Source organism: Artemia franciscana, chromosome 17, assembly GCF_032884065.1.
Source record: "Artemia franciscana chromosome 17, ASM3288406v1, whole genome shotgun sequence".
NCBI classification, from domain to species: Eukaryota; Metazoa; Arthropoda; class Branchiopoda; order Anostraca; family Artemiidae; genus Artemia; species Artemia franciscana.
The window spans coordinates 19,602,859-19,623,244 of NC_088879.1; the positions used below are offsets into that span (position 1 = coordinate 19,602,859).

General features: G+C 34.5%; 1 protein-coding gene across 9 annotated transcripts in view; it reads left to right on the forward strand.

The window, feature by feature from the left end:
• LOC136037969 (probable malonyl-CoA-acyl carrier protein transacylase, mitochondrial) overlaps window positions 1–20,386 on the forward strand; it is a 96,919-nt gene that overhangs the window by 66,170 nt on the left and 10,363 nt on the right. For 5 of the 9 annotated variants that reach the window (XM_065720856.1, XM_065720860.1, XM_065720862.1 and 2 more), the window contains exon 2: window positions 15,909–17,163. In XM_065720856.1, coding sequence (XP_065576928.1) covers window positions 15,909–17,129 — 1,221 coding nt within the window. In that variant the 3' untranslated portion in view covers window positions 17,130–17,163. Of the gene's footprint in view, window positions 1–15,908; window positions 17,164–17,307; window positions 17,447–20,386 lie in introns of those variants that run through there. The other 4 variants (XR_010620095.1, XR_010620096.1, XR_010620094.1 and 1 more) reach the window with 3 other exon arrangements.

Here is a 20,386-nt window from a genome sequence, read left to right on the forward strand (position 1 = left end):
AAACTAAAGTAAGAGCTTTAGTATCCAGGCCTGGATGGATCTAAAGTCGAGACAGTAACCTGCTTTTGTCCTCCTTAAGAAATTTGAAGGTATTTAAAATTATTTTACTGGCTGCTAATTTGATGCACAGGAAATCTGATAAAGTAATATGGATAACAAGATAGTACATTTGATGGGCACCAACAAAACAGCCTACTTCTAAAAACTTTTTCTTTTATATTGTATTTTTGTGTAAAAACTGTTTTGCTAGGAAAACATTAGTCAATAATTTAGATGAAAGAAATTTGGAAATAATTGTTTGTTAATGTATTGTCTCAACCGCCCCCTCCCCCATAAGAGACAAAAAGATAAGCTTAGAACAATGAAACATATATGTGTCCTACAAAGTATCTGAGGTTGCTTTAACCAAGAATGATTAAGGAAAAAAACTTCCTAGGGTGGCCTTCCCTCAAGAGAGTCATGCTATTTTGAAGAAGGAGGCTTGCAACTAACTCCTCACTATTTTTGAAAAATACATTTCTTCTTTGTCTTCATATGAGTTAATACTATAGTGCCTTTTGTAAAGAGCCAGGCTTAAATGTTTTATTAGATATATAATTTTTTATTTGCAACAATTACATACATAAATATGACAAACCGGTTCATATTCCTGGTGGCAAACTTTAGCACTGACAATGTTACATACACTACGAAAAGTTACGTACTTTAGCTCTGACAAAATAAAAATTAATCAAGCCAAAGTAAATACAAGCCTACACCATCAACATAAATATAAAAGAAAAATAAACAAAAAATAATTCCCTGCAACACAATAAACACAAATCATCTAGTCATTTGTTATTTATTTAAATATTGGAAAACCCATCATAACTTACATATAAATCCGTCATACCTTTAATCCTAGCACCCAATAATTTTGACAAATTTCAACTTTGCGATTATGTTTTGCAATTTTTTAATAAATAGTAAGTTCATTATTTCAGAAAAAAATGTTTTCTTTGCTGCGTTGTTAATTTTTTTTATAATAATTTTAAAAACTCTTGCTTATTGCTACATTCTCGTACTGATACTGTAATTGAATTCTAAATTTTTGACCCAGCATGACGGATGCTGAAACCCGCTATTGATATAGGACAAAATTCACACAAAAAATCTTAACAATGAGTGGTTAAATAATTATGAAATCGGGAATTAGTTGATAAAATACCAGAGAAATTTGAAGGTAAACTATTGTATAAATAATCATGACAAATATTAGAAATAGAAATTGCATGAAGTTGATCCAAAGAATATATTCCTTAATTCCCATATAAGTGTCTAACTGAAGATCCATGCTCAACATTAAAAAGAATTCTAATTGCTTTATTCTAGAGTATTTGGAGAGATTTAAATATCGATGGAAAAGTAGAAGCCCTAACAGAAATACAATAACGAAAATATGGGTGGACAAAAGAATAATAAATTGATTTTAGAATATTTTTAGGGGAAAAACAAAACAAAAACGTGATAGAATACCAATATTTCGGAAAATTTTTAACAATAGGGTTTTCACATGTTTATGAAACGACAAATTTTCATCTAAAATAGCACCAAGGTATTTCAACTGATCAACCCTTTTTAATTCAAGACCATTTAATAAAAGAGAAAATCCATATGAAATGACCAATCCAGTTCATGAAGACAACATATATTGGAATTTTTTTTCATTAAGAGCTAGTAAATTTCTTGAGACCAAAAAGATACACCTTGTAATATGCATTCAAGGTTATTGAAAAGAACTGCCAAGTCCTGGTGAGTGGAAAAAATTACTACATCATCAGCAAACATAATAATTGTACAAAGAGGCAAAATATCCAGTAAATCATTTATAAAAAGAAGAAATAAAACAGGCCCAAGGACAGAGCCTTGAGGTACTCTGTAATTAATCTTGAAAGTATCTGAACAAAGGTCACGGGATTTATCAATACGTTCTAGTCGTCTCCCAGAAAGATAAGATGCACAAAAATTAACAGTTTGTGTTGAAAATCCATAATACTTAAGTTTCATAAGAAGCAAAGAATTATTTACAGTGTCAAATGCTTTAGCGACATCAAGGAAAATTGACAAAGCATGTTGATCACCATCTAATGAGTCATTTATATTCAATAAAAATTAATGAAATGCCAGTTCAGTTGACTTTCCCTTTATAAATCCATATTGAGAAGTGAGTAATATCTTATTATTATTATTTATTATTATTTTTCCCCAGAGGCGTTTCACATAGAAGGGATGATAGGCATAAGCTTTAGAAGTAACTCACGTGATTGGAAGTCAGAAGTTCTTCTAAACAGTCAAAAGTGATCAGAGGACAAATTGCCCCCATCCTCCCAACCGTTTTTACCCAAATGCATCCAATTGAAATTTTGAGCTATCCATTTTGTTAAAATGGTTCAAAAGTCAAATAACTAAACATTTAAGATTTGACTCAAGTGTGGTTTGAGGGTAACCAGTCCCTCTCCCCTTGCCCTTTTTCCCCCAAATGTATTTCGTCAATGTTTTGAGATAGCCATTTTGTTCAAAGGTCAAGTAAATCCTCCACATCTCCTGGGGAAGGGCTGTAAGTTGTACAAGCTACCCATGGTTAACATAAAATGCTTCTTATTAGAGGCAGCACACTAACATTGCTTATAGTAAAGAGCCATAATAATTCAATGTATTACTATTATTATTATTATTTGCAGAGGCACTTCATATGGAAGGGGTGATGGTATAACTTTGGAGGGTCTTATTAAATTGGAAGTTGTAAGTTCTATTCTCTTTTTTAAGAGTCAAAGTGATCAGAGGGTGCCGCCTCCCCAAAATTATCTGATTAAAATTTTAAGATAGTCATTTTGTACAAAGTAGTGAAAAGGTCAAATTATCATGCCTACAGGGATAATGAGCCCCCCATGAATTAGAATAAAAATGGCTAATTTTTTATAATTACAAGATTGACTACAGAGAAGCAAAATCTTGAATTGCTGAATTGTCAGCAATAAGTATCACTATATATCAAATATTCAGTTTAGTTCTGATAGTTCTTTCCAAGGACTGTTCAAGACACATAAGTTTTCAGTAAATACAAGTGATGCAATAGGCTTTAGACTTTTATGGTTAAGGAAGGGGACAGTAGCCAAACTCCTGTTTGAAATCATTTTTGTTTGTTTTAAGTTTGATTTAATACTCAATTCAATTTTTGCTTATTTCATGATTTATTTATTCATTTTGATTACTACTTTTTTTTGTATGTTTGCTGATTATTTATTTAATTTCTGTTTGTTTTGGGTCTCATTTATTCTGTAATATAATTTATGGTCATTATGAATTTGAATTATTACACATATTTTGGTTAGATAGATAGATTTGGTTAGATACAAGATAGATATTTGGTATATTTATTATGGTTTTAATTTCAATACAGCTAATTTGGCAGGAAAAAAAAATCAAAAAGTTCCCATCAAAGATTTTGAAAACCAGTTTTTATGTGTCTTCTGTTTAAAAATCAAAAAAATTCTTGCCTCCCTCTCTCCCATATTCTTGTGAATTAGTGCCCCTACTTGGAACCAATCCAAATAATTGCCAAGATTAAGATCCTGGGGTACCTGAACTTTAAAGCTCCTATCCTAACTTTAGAAGCCTGAGGGTTGCAAGACTAGCAAACAGCTGCACTGATTTTACATCCCAAACAGTACCAACCTGGGTGCCAAAAACCCAATTTTATTGCAACCCTTTTCTTTCAGCAAATCTGATTTTTTTTTCTTCCGAAGTTCAAGAAAATCCAAAGAGATAAAGTCCAATGTTTCCTGCAAAATATCTGTGGTTGTTTTAACCAAGAATGACTGCCAAAAAATGATTACCAGGGGCCTTTTCTTTATAATAAGTATACCACTTAGAAGAAGGGGGCTTGGAACTGCTCACCCTATTCGAAAAATCCATTTCTTCTTTATCTTAAGTTAGCAGAAAAAATGAAAAAGTTCCCATTAAAGATTTTGAAAATTATATGTATGTGTCTTCATTAAAAAAATAAATCTTGTCTCCCTCTTTCCTATATTCTTGCAAATTGGTGTTCCTACTTGGAACCAAATTAAAAAATTGCACCAGAACTTTGAAGCTGCTTTTCCAACTTTAGAAGAATTTGAGTTCCAAAACTGGTAAACTGCTGCACTGATTTTATATCCTGAATAATTCCAACTTGGTTGTCAAAGACCCAATTCTAGGGGCAACCGCTTTATTTCAGCAAATCTGATTTCTTTGTTTTTATCTTCAAAATTCTAAAAAATTTAGTACACAAGTAAACTCCCAGGGGTTGTCAAAACAGGTACCATACATGCTTATATTTGTACTACCATCATAGCTTATGTTCCAAGTTTTACCATATCACCATTTAACCTTAAATATATTATCTCAATATAATGTAAAAGTTTCAAAGGGAGGTTGAGCCTCACCATAAATGGTAGAACAAGAATTCTAAGGCATCTTAAGTAGCTAATACACGAATTACAACAAACAGATCCTGCCATGTCTTAATTTATGTAGCATTGTCATTGCCTTTCTCTTCCTTATTATTCTTTTCTTTATTATTTTCCTCCTTACTGTCCCAGACAGTTAGAAAAGATATCGCTTATATTAGTATTATTTGTCATTATTTGCCATTATTTGTTAATTCAGACAAGCCACTAAACCAATTAAGAGAAATTTTTAGCCGTTAAATAACTTTTATTTCTCTCTTTCACTGCCATTAAAGGGTTTAAGTGTGAAATGCAAATCAAAGAAAAATGTCATTAGGCAAGTGTGCTGAAATCTTTTCCATGGAGGGTTGGTTCGTTGGAACCCCCAAAAATAGAAAAAACTAATTAGGAACATGGAGAAACTCACAGTGGTACCAGTTGGGACTTATATTCTAGAAAATATTGTTGTTAGTAAGAAAAAACACCCACACCCCTAGATTTTTTTGTACCATCAAAAAAAAAATTACTATAGTTTCGTGAATAAATACCCAATAGGGAAACTCCTTAAATTATTAACATGGCAGGGGAATCTAACTACTTGGGAAGCAAACATCCATTGAAGCTTTGCCCCTGTCTGTTACATTGCTGTGTCATTCCAATTCAAAAATAAACCCTTAAAGCAAAACAGGTGGGATAGGACAGAGGCTACTAAAAACTTGTATTTGTTCTTGACAAAATACTCCAGCATTACAATTTAGATAGTCTCAAACATTAAATTAGTTCTTTTTTAAGAAGTTTGTTTTTTATAATTTTACTCTTTAGCTTGTTTTGTTGCTCCTTTTAGCATGCTGCCCAGGGTGCCTGCCCCTTCTCCCCCTAGATCTAGCTCTGCTTTTTTCTTTTTTTTTCTTGCATCTGCTGCTATTTTCTTTTCTTTGTGAACAGATTCCTTGAGTTTTAAAACCCATAGAGTATCTGATTGAATAAAAACAAATAGTTTTTTCAACTGAAAGTCAGGAGCAGCATTAAAGCTTAATATAAGCAAAAATCATTCCATATATTAGGAAGGCTTTCCCTTCCTCAATCTTCACACTTCATGCTAAAGCCCGACTTTTTGTCACAATTCTCTAAGAAAGACTGCTCAAAGACAAAGAAGTTGAATTTAAATGAGAACTCTTTTCAACAAACTTTTAGACTGTAAAGAGCAAGGAACGAAGAAGAGGCAGCCCACTCGTATACAGAATATTTTTCTTATTTAAAGTTTTAATATTGCTCCTGACTTTCAGTTGAAATTTTTCTTTAATTTAATTTTTGATAATTAATTCAATTGTGCTTGATTTATATAATGCAAATCACCAATTTTGTTTGGGCTTAGTGATAGGTTTCATATTGGATTTTTTTTTTTTTTTTTAATGTCTTCCAAACGAGAAGTTTTCCAAAAAGAAAGTAAACTGCCATATTAAAGCCAAAGAGGAGCAGAATAAATTGGTACAATTATTCAAACCAAAAACAAACAGAAGTTACTATGAAACTCAAGTGAAAAAATGATTGAATAATCAAGATAAACTTTAAACGAACACAAATTACCTCAAACAGGAGCAGGGCTACTGCCCCTTCAACCTTCTTAAGGCCAGAGCTTAGTTTGTGCATTGCCATATATTTTTTTATATTTTAAGTCTTGTTTTTTTTATTTGTTGTACTTCACTAGTTACACAGATACACATAAAAATGATATTCACAGAGAATGATAAGTTCTCGTTTAGCATCTGATTTTAAGCTAGATTAACTTTTGAATATATTACAGTGGAATGCATCAGTGATTATAAAAGTTTCACAATAAGTGAAATAACAAATTGCTATATATGGACTATATTACTATTGGGTATTGTTGCTCATTCACATAAGGTTCTGTATTTTCTTTAAATCATCTTTCAAAAATTTTTGGTGGTGTGTTAGTTTTTAATCTCCCTCTCCAAGAATTGCTGTGGTGTTTCTACTTATTTATTTGCTAACACTATACAAAATTATAATTCTACAACGCCATTCATATTCCAAATTCATGGGATTCGTCGGAAGTGAGAGAGCAATTAAGGTGCATTGGCAGTACTCTGGAGGTGTCTCAGGCAACAAACAGAAGAGGGAAGGGACCTACCGCAAGGGCCATACTTACCTGCCGGTATTTAGTTACCCTTAAATTCCAGGGAATAGGTGAGTGGCTCCCTAACGCTTCCCTTGTTCCTGGACTTTATCATTTTGCTGTGAGCATCAAAAGGATTAATAATGATGGGATATATTTACCTTTATTCGCCCGTATTGAACCTTGTGGAAACCTGCTTAAGACAAAGTGAGATTACCAAAGACGCTATAGTCAGCACAGGTGCAAAGTTTTTCGATAAAGATTTGATCCTTTCTGGTCATACGGTACTCGATGATTTAGTTCGTGAGTTGGATGTACAGTTGGTCAAAGACAGGCGAGCTCAAACAACTTCCAATGTATTCATGTCTGATATTTATGAACTATTTAAAGTGGCCTCAAATATTCCCAACTTTAAGACACTTTTTACTATTTGGAAAATCAGCAAAGTGCCTAAGATCCCTCATGATGTCTTGACCACAATGACCGTGAGGGTGAATGAATGCACTGATAAGATCGAGGATTTAATTGTGTAGTGCAAAGAATCTCTACTGGAGTCACCTGCCTGGCCTAAGTTAGTGCACACTAAGCCTGAGATTCCAGTTTTCATAAGCAGCTTACCAACCGAATGTCTTGAATCCTGTAGAAAGCAAAAATATTATTTTGAACGTAACGGAGCCTCCTGGCATGTCCGTAAAATTGTTCAAAGGAAAGGTGGTCTCATTACCTATGTCGACTCGGACGAATCAGTGAAATGTTTGAGTGAATCTGTTAACAAGGTTCCTGGTGCAAAAGCTGTTTACCGAGTTCAAACATTCCTAGCAGTTGCAAAAATTTTTCCTACTGGCACTTCAAAGGATGATATTATCGTTGTTTACCCAAGTATCATGGATATCATGGTAGACACATCTACCTGTCTTTTAAGGATTCTATATCTTGTAACCATGCCTTGAAAAATGGGATTTTTGTAGACTACACTTATTTCAATATCATTCCTTATGTTTCCCTCTCGCGACGATGTTTCAACTGTCAGTCCTTCAACCAAATCGCCAAAGACTGTACTATCAACCTAAATGCCCCAAATGTGCTGGTGAGAGTCATCAGGCCCTAACGCGACTGTGAAATGCGCGCTATGCCCTGATGGCAGAAACACTCACCCAAGCTATACTATTAACTGTCCGGCAGTTAAAGATGCTCTAAAGAACGTTGATCCTCAAAAGAGAGTAACATTCTCTTCATGAACAGTATCATGGACTTTTGTCGTAACATTTAGGTGCATAATGCTTGAAAATTGGATTATATTTCTGAAGTGCAACAAATATGATGTTGTGTGCCTCCAAGAGCACCTTCTAACGTCAGAACATTACGGCTCGGTTCTGGTCGATACCGAGAAAGAACTTTTTATCCGTGAAGCGACATGTTTTTATTCCCGGGGTAGGCCCTCAGAAAGAACTGCCATTATCGCTAGTAAAGCTTCGGGTTTTCAAAAATTTGAGTTCTACGAATGCTGTATCGCCGTTGAGATTCCAAACGCTAAAGGATTTGTTATGGTAAATCATTACCTCCTCACCAATATGAACACGGTGGCTTCTGAAAAACGATACTCCCAGGCTTGTACGAAACTATCGCGACTTCTGAACAAACTTAGGGATCGGTGTATAGTCGTATGTGGTGACTTACAATGCGATATCTCTGGCTTTGTCTCTAGCAAATTCGCAGAAATACTTATATTCAGTATACCAGATGATCTAGCCGTCAGTCTTAAAAATGTCTCACATACTTATATTCATAATTCCGGAAGAGTCACTAACATTGATCATGTACTAGCCAATCACAATCCTACAGATCCCATTTACGATGATCCTGAGCATAACATTAGTGACCACCTTGGTTTGCGATTTAAAGTAACCGAGTAACTTAATAGTCACCGAAACTCTAAAATTACGTCAAAAGAATCACATTTTAATGCTGATTTTAAATATGTAAGTTTCATCAAGTTTAGTCTTATCCATCAAAAGTTAAAAGTCAAATTTGAGAAAATTTGTCTTATTTTAGAAAATTGGGGAAAACACCCCCTAAAAGTCACAGAATCTTAACGAAGATCACACCATCTGATTTAGCGTATCAAAGAACCCTATTGTAGAAGTTTCAAGCTCCTACCTACAAAAATGTGGAATTTTGCATTTTTTTGCCAGAAGGCAATCACAGATGCGTGTTTATTTGTTTGTTTGTTTATTTGTTTGTTTGTTTATTTGTTTGTTTGTTTATTTGTTAGTTTTTTCCCAAGGGGGATCGTATGGACCAAGCGGTCCTAAAATGTCGCGAGAGGGCTAATTCTAGCGAAAATTAAAAGCTCTAGTGCCCTTTTTAAGTGACCAAACAATTGGAGGGAACCTAGGCCCCCTCCCAGACTCTCTTTTTCCCAAAGTCACCAGATCTGAGATAGCCATTTTATTCAGCGTAGTCGAAAAATCTAATAACTATGTCTTTGGGGATGACTTACTCCCCCACAGTCCCCATGGGAGGGGCTGCAAGTTACAAACTTTGACCAGTGTTTACATAAAGTCATAGTTATTGGGAAGTGTAGGCTACAGACGTTTTCAGAGGGATGTTTTTGGTTGGCTGGAGGGTTGAGGGGAGGGTGTTACGTGGGAGGATCTTTCCATGGAGGTTTTTGTCATGAGGGAAGAGAATTTCCATGAACGGGGTGCAGGATTTTCTAGCATCATTTAAAAAAACAAATAAAAAATAAATATGAAAAAAGTTTTTTTTCAACTGAGAGTAAGGAGCAGCGTTAAGACTTAAAACGAACAGAAATTATTCCGCATATGAAGAGTCCACCTCCTCCTAATACCTCTCGCTTTACGCTAAAATATTTTTAGTAATTTCAACTATTTATTCTACGGCCTTTGTGATCCAGGGGTCTTTCTTAAGGAATTGGGACAATATTTAAGCTTTAGTGTAAAGAGCGAGGTATTGACGAGGGGGAGAACCGCCTCATATACGTCATAAAAACATGCGAATATATACATTCATTGCGTAAGTTAATTTGTAAGCTACGTATATTTCTTACTAATAAAAACGTTTGTAAAAAATTAAAAGTTCTAGTTTCCTTTTTAAGTAACCAAAAAACCGGAGGGTGACTAGGCCTCCTCCCCCACTACTTTTTTCTCAAAATCATCCGATCAAAACTATGAGAAAGCCAAGTAGCCGAAAAAAATTAATATGCAAATTTCGTTTCAATTATTCATGTGCGGGGGGCCAAAATCAAAACATTCATTAATTCAAAAACGTTCAGAAATGAAATAAAAAAGCAAGTTTTTTTTAAACTGAAAGTAAGGATCGACATTGAAACTTAAAACGAACAGAAATTACTCCGTATATGAAAAGGGCTGTTCTCTCCTCAACGCCCTGCTCTTTTCGCTAAAGTTTTTTACTGTTTTAAAAATTAAAGTTGAGAGAAGGAGTCAAACTCTAGTGTTAAGAGCGGGGCGTTTATGAGGGAATTGCCTCTTTCATATAGGGAGTAATTTCTGTTCGCTTTAAGTTTTAATGTCGCCCATTACTTTCAGTTAAAAAAAAAACTTACCAGATTAAAACTTAAAAATACCTACGTTTAAATTTGGCTGAAGGAATATTTTTAGTCGGCCTGGTATTCCACTACATCAGACAAGAATTTTTGACACTTGGAACATAGTTTAGTCAGTATAATATTGGCTACTATTTTCATTTGATTTTCAAACAGTTCGTGGTAACGAACTGCAGTAAGGAGTGACCCAGCTCAATAGTCACCGATACTCTAAAAAATAGAATTTTGATACCAATAGTTACATAAAAAAAATCGTATTTTAATGCTGATTTTAAATATACGTTACGAGCCTGAAAAAATCTGCCTCATTTTAGAAAATAGGGAGAAATATTCCCTAAAAGTCATACAATCTTAACAAAAATCACACCATCAGATTCAGCGTATCAGAGAACCTTATTGTAGAAGTTTCAAGCTCCTATCTACAAAAATGTGGAATTTCGCATTTTTTACCAGAAGACAAATCATAGATGCGTGTTTATTTGTTTGTTTTTTTTTTGTTTTTGTTTTTTTCCCTAGGGGTAATCGTATCTACAGTGGTCCTAGAATGTCGCGAGAGGGCTCATACTAACGGAAATTAAAAGTTCTAGTGCCCTTTTTAATTGACCCATAAAATTAGAGGGCACCTAGGCCCCCTCCCACGCTCATTCTTTCCCCAAAGTCACCTGATCAAAATTGTGAGTTAGCCATTTTATTCATCAAAGTCGAAAAACTTAAAACGATGTCTTTGGGGACGACTTACTCTCCTGCGGTCCTCGTGGGAGGTGTCGCAAGTTACAAACTTTGACCTGTGTTTACATATATTAATGGTTACTGGGTGGTGTACAGACGTTTTCAGGGGGGTTTTTTGGTTTGGGGGGAGAGTTGAGGTGGGGGGGGACTAAGTGGGAGGATCTTCCATGGAAAAACTTCTCATGGAAGAAGAGACTTTCAATGAAGTGGGCGCATGATTTATTTAACATTATTTAAAAAAAACAATGAAAAAATAAATATGAAAAGTTTTTTTCTACTGAAAGTGAGGAGCAGCATTAAAAATTAAAACGGGCAGAAATTATTACACATATGAGGGGTTTACCTCCTCTTAATACCTCGATCTTTACGCTAAAGTTTTTTTGGTGATTTCAACTATTTATTTATTATTTTGTTACATTATTTTTACTATTTTGTTCCATTTGTTTATGTTCGGAAAGCCAAGATCTAAAACATGTATTAATTAACAAACGTCCAGAAATTTAATAAAAAAAACAAAAATTTTTAAATGAAAGTAAGGAGCGACATTAAAACTTAAAACGAACAGAAATTACTCCGTATATGAAAGGGGATTTTCCTCTTCAACGCCCCGCTCTTTGCGCTAATTTTTTTTTTCTATTTCAAAAGGTAGAGTAAAGAGAAAGAGTCAAACTTTGGCGTAAAGAGCGGGGCGTTAAAGAGGAAAAGCCCCTTTCATATACGGAGTAATTTCTGTTCGTTTTAAGTTTTAATGTCGCTCCTTACTTTCATTTAAAAAAAAAAAAATTATTTAATATCAAGAAAAAGGCTTTTTTTTACATTATACAATAAAATACTATCACCAAAAAGTTATCAAAGAAAAATTTGATTTTGTTATGTGCATATAATTTGTATTATATAGAGATAATATTTGGTTTTAACCGCTTGGTTTTGGTCGAATCATATTGATTTGTGTATGTAAATTTTTGTTAAAGCTAAATAAATATATCAATATCAAAAATATGAATATAGGTTTTGGCACAGCATTGCTTCGGGAAAAAGAGCTCACTTAGTGTATTTGCCTTTCAAAATAAAGCATATTTATTCGAATTGAACTGATATCTCCTAAATATGAAGGAAGGTTGTGCCCTATTGGGTCTCATACTGCAAGACTCATCTTGTATTCATATACATAAGATCTGGGACCGCCCTTCCAAATTCCCACAGCCCTCCTTAATAATAGCTGATGCGCCATTATGCGTCACCGAACATAATTTTATGAAAAATTATGTAAATCTACGTAGTTAAATCATGCACTAACATAAATGTCTATATTAACCTTTTATCTGCTGTAGACTACGTGACTTTGGGAACGAATGTGCTATTGTGTGGCATTGCTTTTTCTGCAAATGAAAAGCCCAATATTTTTTTTTGATACTTTTAAATAATTTGCCTATCTCAGAATTTTCAGTCGATAGCCAATTGGCCCTTTTTAGGACAGAATCATAGTTTGGTGCTACACAATAACAGATAATATTACTTTCTCGTGGCACAATATTTTTGACTGCTTAAAAAGAGAGCTGAGACTGTTTATTTGGTTTTGAATCATCCTTTAGCCATCTAGGACCACCGATTCGGTACGATCATTTCCGGGGAAAAAAACACAAAACAAATATATAAACACGCATCCATGATCTTTCTTCTGGAAGAATTGCGAAATTCCACATTTTTGCTGGTAGGAGCTCGAAACCTCTTGACTAGGGTCCTCTAATATACTGAATCAAATGGAGTGATTTTTGTGATTTTCGTCAAAAAAAAACGTGCCTTTTGAGTGTATTTCGCCCTTTTTCTAAAATCAGGCAAACTTTCTCAGGCTCCTAGCTTCTGATGCCTTGCTTTAAGCTTAATGAAGTTTGTATATTTGAAATCAGCACAAAAAATTAATTCTTTTGATGTATTTATTTATACAAAATTTTTGTTTTTGTTTTGGTTACTGTAAGCCTGAGTTGCGTGCTTACAGTTTGTTACCACGAACTGTTTGGTCCTGTAGGGTAAAGGCACTGATGATTCGACAGTTTCTGTAAAAAAAAACCCCACTTTTTCTACTATGGAAGGCCTAACTTAAAGACTTTTGGCTTGAAAAGGATTCCAGTATGTAGGAAAAACATGTAGGAATCTTACTGTTTGATTAGAAGTTTGAAGTTTCATCAGAAAAGAATATAAAACTCCAATTTTCTGAAAATTTTCACCTACGAATTCGTCAGAACAAGAAAGTTATCTGTTTTCGACGTTAGTTGGAACTCAATTCAACTCGTGTCAAAATACTTGGAGAATGCTTGTGGGGAGATCCTTGTAATTCGGCATGCCTATTTTCTTTGCTTTTTTCGTTTGTTTCTCTTCAACTACGTTTAATATGTAAACGTGTATAACACTATTCAGATATTGGAAAAAACTGAAAGAATTGCCTCAGGTATAGGAACGAAATTGGATAATCATATGGGGTATAATCATTTGACCTGGGTCATATGCCTTTTTTCTTTTTTTCAGATTTTTGTATATATGCCACAAGAATAGTATCTCTAAACACTATCTGGAATGGCCCACTTTCCCCCAGCTTTAATTGTCCAGCAAAGATTCCTTTGTTGTTCACAGTGAAAATACTGTGATCGTTTGGCCATTTCAAAGTTAATATACCATTTTAATCCCCTTTAAAAGTTTTAGTTTTGACTATCCTTTGTCTGAAAAGTCTGGAATCTTTGAAATGTGCATGTCCTACTAAACTTTATTAGAAATATGTGACACCGGGGAGTCTGACGTGTTTTACTAGCATTTTGTGTGGGATAGAGTCTATAAAAACGGGAGTGGATTTCAAGAATTTTAAGATGTTTATTGTTATTATAATTTCACTTAGTGGAATTTACGTTTGTATGTAAATTCTTAGTCTCGTCCTAAGCATGGGTAGGATTTTGATGGGGCCACTTTTGATATTTCTATGACATGCTTCGACGATAAGCAGGTAATCACCTCCTGAGGAAATCTTTTACCAATTTCATTAATCACCACTAGATATGAAAGTGGTTCTAACAAGATTCCTTAAGGAATTCTACACCAAGTAGGGAGGGGATCAGAGAGAAATTGTTTGTATTTTACAACTTGAGATCTATTTGAAAGAAAACATATACAAAATTTACTAAGAGAGGGTCTACTTCAAAGTTATTCAGTGATAAATGAATTAGAGCGTTGTGATCAACCAAGTCAAATAATTAAAAATGTGAACATAGTATGAGGCCAAGCAGCAGGTCCTCAGATGATGGAAATATCTAGCATCAAATCAGTAAAACTACAAATTAAAAATAACAAACGTGTAAAGCATTTTTAATGTTTTTTTCATGTGAAATACTATTACAAATAACAATCACCAAAATATTTCATCTATTGAAAGAAAACATAAACAAAATTTACTAAGAGAGAGTCTACTTCAAAGCTATTCAGTCATAAATGAATTAGTGTGTTGTGATCAACCAATTTAAATGCTTAAAAATATGTACATGGTATGAGGTCAAGCGGCAGTTCCTCAGGTTACAGAAAATTCTAGCATCTAGTATCAAATCAGTAAAACTACGATTTAATAAAATACCTTTTTTTTTTGTTTTTTATTTCATGAGAAATAATAATTATTAAAAATTTCTCGTTGAAAAAGTACCCTTAAATTCGACAACTGTTTTCGTCAGAGGACCCTTGAATTTTGATATCAATTGTTTCTTTTGTGTTTTGCATGTTCAGTGAAGTTTCGACAGAGTCACCTATATTTCGACAGGGCCTGTTACTGTCTGTCGAAAATTTCGACAAAGTTACTGCAAGATGTTCTCAAAAGAAATGAACCTCATGATAGAAGCCAATATCTACGTTTGAATTTGGCTGAAGGAACATTTTTAGTCGGCCTAGTATTCAGCTGCATTAGACAAGAATTTTCGACCCTTGGAACATGGTTTCGTCAATATAATATTAGCTGCTACTTTCATTTGATTTTACCAAGAAAAAGCTAATGTGGTTAAATTTTAAAAGATCAGATGTATCTTGATGCACTGATGCTGATCCCACATTTTTATTTTACAAAAAAATAACCAAACAATGACAGTTTGAGCATTACATAGTTAAAAAATAGTTGGGAGCTCATTTTGTGTCGAAAACAGGAACTGATTTTATTGAATATTCTTTTTTTTATCTAAATGTATCGGATAAAGTGTCCACGTTTTGCATTGTCAAAACATAACGACGGCGTCAAGAAATGGTGTTCCAAGTCATGACTTAGCAGATTTATCCTGTTTTGAAGGAAAATCTTGACAGTGGTTTCAAAATTGCACTGTCGAATCATTGGTGCCTTTACCCTATTTTTTCTGCTAGGGAGAAAAAATATTCAGAACAGTTCTCAGTAAAGTGCAAATGGCTCTCTAATGCTTAGGAAATTTACAGAGATGGTAGCCCCGTGTCCATTTCTGGTAAAAATCTGTTTGTTTTGAGCTTCACTTGAACATTATTTTTAATTCATCTTTCTTTTTTATTTGAATTGATTTTCTATTTTTGTCATGTTCTTTTAGGATTTGGGTTAGTCATTCGTAATAATGTGTCTTTATTTTAATTTGACGCATTATATGACTTTCTTATGCTTGTTTTAGGTTTTAATATTGCCTTCTACTTTTCTTCTAAAAACTTTTTTAAGACTGTCCTTTCAATTAACCTCGGGACATAAACCAAAGGACACTTGTTAACTTTTTGCAAGGATGTCAGTTTTTTTCTTGTCTATTTTCTTGTTTGAACTGCAAACACAGAATTATTTTTCTCATTTCATTGCCCAACTCTGTTTTTCTTTTCATCAAAAACTAAAATGAATAGAGCAATTTTTTTATTGAGTTAAGCTTATTTGTTGCATATACGGGTTTGGTTTAAACTCTGTTTGTGTGGAAGCTAATCGAAATACCTTGTTGTATTTGTTTGAAGTATTTTTTCTTTTCAGATGATGATATACGCCAGCTTTAGATTGATGTTACCACCTGGAGCATCAAGGTACTTTAGCCAGACATGTGTAAGGTGTTGTAAACCAAAGGACCCATTGAAAAACCTTAAAAAGTCTCAAATAAATAATTTGCTTGACGACAGTGCATCGTTTCATGAACTAAAGGAATCAAAGGAAAACGATTGTGCATCTAATCCTTATCCTAAAGAAGCAGTAAGAGTTGCTAAGAGAAGGGATCAAAGCAGCTATTCCTTTCGGCCTTCTGTTAATCCCAGTGAAACTAGTATATTTCTTTTTCCAGGACAAGGGACACAATTTGTTGGTATGGGAAAGAAGGTTCTTGACTTACCTCAAGTTAGAGAGTTATTTCTCGCTGCTAATGATATATTAAAATTTGATTTATTGAATATGTGCTTAGAAGGCCCTAAATCACAACTTGATAAAACTATGTACGCACAACCTGCCATATACGTGACTTCCCTTGCTGCAGTTGAAGCTGTGAGGGAAAATAATCCAAGGGCAGTTGAAGGTTGTGTTGCCACGGCTGGGTTTAGTCTTGGTGAAATTACTGCCCTTACATTTGCAGGTGCTTTTAGCTTTGAAACGGGATTGAAGCTTGTTCAGATCAGAGCTGAAGCAATGCAATATGCTTCAGATTTAACTCCAAGTGGGATGATGACTGTCTTCTTTGGTGCAGATGCAAAATTAGGCTATGCTTTGAACCTTGCAAAGGAATGGTGTATTAGACAGGGGATTGAAGATCCAGAGTGTTGTGTTTCAAATTATTTATATCCAGGCTCAAAGATAATCGCCGGTAATGAAGAAGCCCTTCATTTCATTGAGAAGAATGCTTCAGATTTCAATATAAGAAAACTGAAACGGCTCACTGTATCTGGAGCTTTTCATACTAAGCTCATGCAGGATGCTGTATCACCATTTAGTGAAGCAATAAACAGAGCAGAGGTACAAAATCCTTTAGTGCCAGTTCATTCAAATGTTGATGGAAAGATGTATCGCGATGTGAAACACATAAAGAGACAGCTACCGAGACAAATCTTGACTTCTGTTAAATGGGAGCAAACGATGCATATTTTATATGAACGGCCAGTTGATATCCAATACCCTCAGACTTTTGAGTGTGGGCCAGGTCAATCCTTGAAAGCAATGCTTAATATGATCAATAAGCAAGCAGGGTACATGTGTAAGTCTATAACTGTATAGCTAAATTATTTCAGTAAATTTGGTTTTATTTGAATTATTGTTCATATAGATTTACTCTTTGAATTTAAAAATATGGAATTAAGGAGTTGGGTGGGGATCTGGAGGAAAGTTGTATCAGAGTGATTGTTTTTTTTTTTTTTTTTTGCTTCTAAAACCTCTTTTTCTTTCTTCATGACAGAAGTTCGATCTTATGCAGTCATGTCAGGAGCAGTCCACAAAACAGCCGCAGTCATAAGTTGTCGAAGTCTGAAGTACCCATAGTCGGAAGTATTCGCTATCACAAGTTGCTGCCGTCACAATCGCAAGTAGTCAAAGATGTAAGTGCTCAGAGTCACAATCTCAAGTAGTCACAGTCGAATCTGAAAGTACACAGTTACACATAGTTGCAATCGTAAGCAGTCACAGTAGCAGTAGAAGTACAGACCCTTAAAGTTTAAAGTTAATGCCTATAGTATATCCTAACATATTGCAGATGCACCCTTTTGATAATTGGGGATGTGCATAGTGTCTTATGGTTGAATTTAGTATCTCAACGTTCTTTGAACATTCGTCAACATTCTTTGAAGTTTCAACTTCATACCTTTAGCATTTTTGGACACATCGAAATATTTCTCCCCCTTCCCAATAGTAAAGCCCGTTTTTGCATATTTACAACTGCATAATTTACAAACCTTTCCCTGAGGGCTGTAGGGAGCATGGCATCCCCGGGGGCTTAGCTATTAGACATTTTGACTATTTTCAACAAAGCGGTTATTTCAGGATTTAAATCAGTGTTGAGGGGGTTGGGGGTAAAAAGGATAAGGGGGCCTTTGCCCACTAAAGCACTCTACAGCATGTCCCTCAATGTGTCCTTAAATTGCCAGCTTAATACCCTCGGCTGTTCATGAGATTTTGCGGATGCGTCGTTTTGATAACCAGTATGCACTTAGTGTGTATTGGTTTTATCTTCAGCATTCCCGACAAGATTATATGAAATTAGTCGTAAATGGCAGTAGTCGTAGTCGCAAGTAGTTGCAGTTATAGTCACAGTCTTAAATAGTCGCAGTTACAGCCGCAGTAGTAGTGGTGGCCCTAAAAGTTTGAAGTTAATACCCGTAGCAGTTCCTACGACATTGCAGATAGGCCCATTTTATAGTCTAGATGCGTATATCGTTATTCGATTTAGTTCAGCATTGCCTTCAACATTCCCTGAAGTTTCTCCTTTATACCCTTAGCCTTTTTGACAAACCCAGGATCAAGCATTCCCTCTTTGTAGTAAAGTGGTGTTAGATATAGTAAAGTGGTCGTTTATCTTTGGCGTTTATCTGGTATGGGGTATGGTTTTAAGGTGCCCCTGGTGGAAATAGATAAAGATACTTTTTCTTGTAAAATTGAAGCGAAATATTTCGAATTTTAAAAAGTGCAAAAATACGCTACGTTGTTGCAAAAAGTAAAATTTTGATTAATAAATTTTAGTGATTTCGTCAAAGTTGACACTGTTTATTAAAACAGTGTTTTTAAAAAGAAACAGTGATTAGTTAACGCTTTATTGCCTATACTCAATACCCCCGTTTTAAATTTCTTCTATGCATATTTACCTCTTCGTTCTGTTTTTCTTGTTACACCCCTGAAAGAACTAGTATTTAATATTTACTCTATCTTTTACGAATATACAAGGTGTATAATTATCCTCATTTCCTACTCTTCATTACTATCATAGTTACTGAGCGATGCCACAAAGTTAGGCGACACGCTAAATGGTTTGACCTATACTAATTGTCACAAAGAGTGCATGACCCCAAAAGATGGTTCAAGACTTTTTCCTTTTTTTTTACAATAAAAAGCTTAACTCCTCGCTATAGGGGCCAGAAGTGCAAAGGCAAAAAATTATGCAGAGAACATTGAATATCATATTTTTTATAGATGGTGAATAGCTTTTTATTTTATTTTTTATGGCGGGTTGGTTTTTATGACTTACTGTTTTTGTACCAATGTTTCTATGCAATTTTAAGTAATTTCATAAGCAATTTTAGTAATTTCAACAATTTATTCTACGGCCTTTCTGGTTCAGGGGTCATTCTTAAAAAATTGGGATAAAACTTAAGATTTAGTGCAAAGAGCGAGGTATTAACGAGGGGACTAACCCCTCACATACATAATAAAAATGTAAGAATATAGAAGTTTGTTACGTAAGTTAATTCTTAAGTTACGTATATTTTTTACTAATAAAAAACGTTCGTTAAAAATTATAAGTTCTAGTTGCCTTTTTAAGTAGCCAAAAAATTGGAGGGCAAATAGGCCTCGTTCCCCACCCTTATTTCTCAAAATCGTCTGATCAAAACTAAGAGAAAGCCGTTGAGCCAAAAAAAAAAGAATTAATATGCAAATTTCATTTAAATAATTTATGTGCGGCGAGCCAAAATCAAACATGCATTAATTCAAAAACGTTCAGAAATTAAATAAAAAAACTAGCTTTTTTAACGGAAAGTAAGCAGCGACATTAAAACTCAAAACGAACAAAAATTACTCCGTGTACGAAAGGGGCGGTTCCCTTTTCAACGCCCCGCTCTTTACGCTAAAGTTTTTTACTGTTTAACAAAGTAGAATTTAGAGAAATACTTTCCTTTAAAAAAACTAGTTTTTTTATTTTATTCATTAAAGTGACTAGTGCTATGTACTAGAATACCACTGCTGTGGCTAAGGTAGGAAATGAAGTTACTCCCTGGTTTTGTATTAAATCAGGAGTTAAGCGTTGTTGGGTTCTAGTCCCATTTACATGGATCATATTGATGGACTTTGTCTTTGTTTTAGAACTTACAGCATAACTTACTTTTTTCTTCTTCTTTTTTATAAAATGCGTATATAAACAATGTCAAAAGGTCGTCCTAATCGTGTGGTTTGCGCGCTGGTTTTGGAATCTTTAGTTCGAAGGGTGAGGGTTCGATTCCTGGTGTAACTAGTTACTTGGTTTGGGACGGGGGTCATCGACTGGATTCTGTAAGCCCAGCCAGAGTTGACCTAGCAATAAAAGGCTACCTGGAGAAATCTGGGGAAGGTAAGCAGGAAGGATATGCGAAAGCTCAGGATGGCCGGACCCCAACCCCCCATTTTACTTCTTGGCTGAAGATCTTTGAAACGGAGATCAGCACTGCCGGTTTGGCCTTCAAGTGCCACATCCTTCATTAAACGATGTCAAAACTGTTTTTATTTTGTAAAATATTTTCAATGGCCCAGAAATTAAATCCGTGAACTTATGGAAATGAAATGAGTTTAAAATT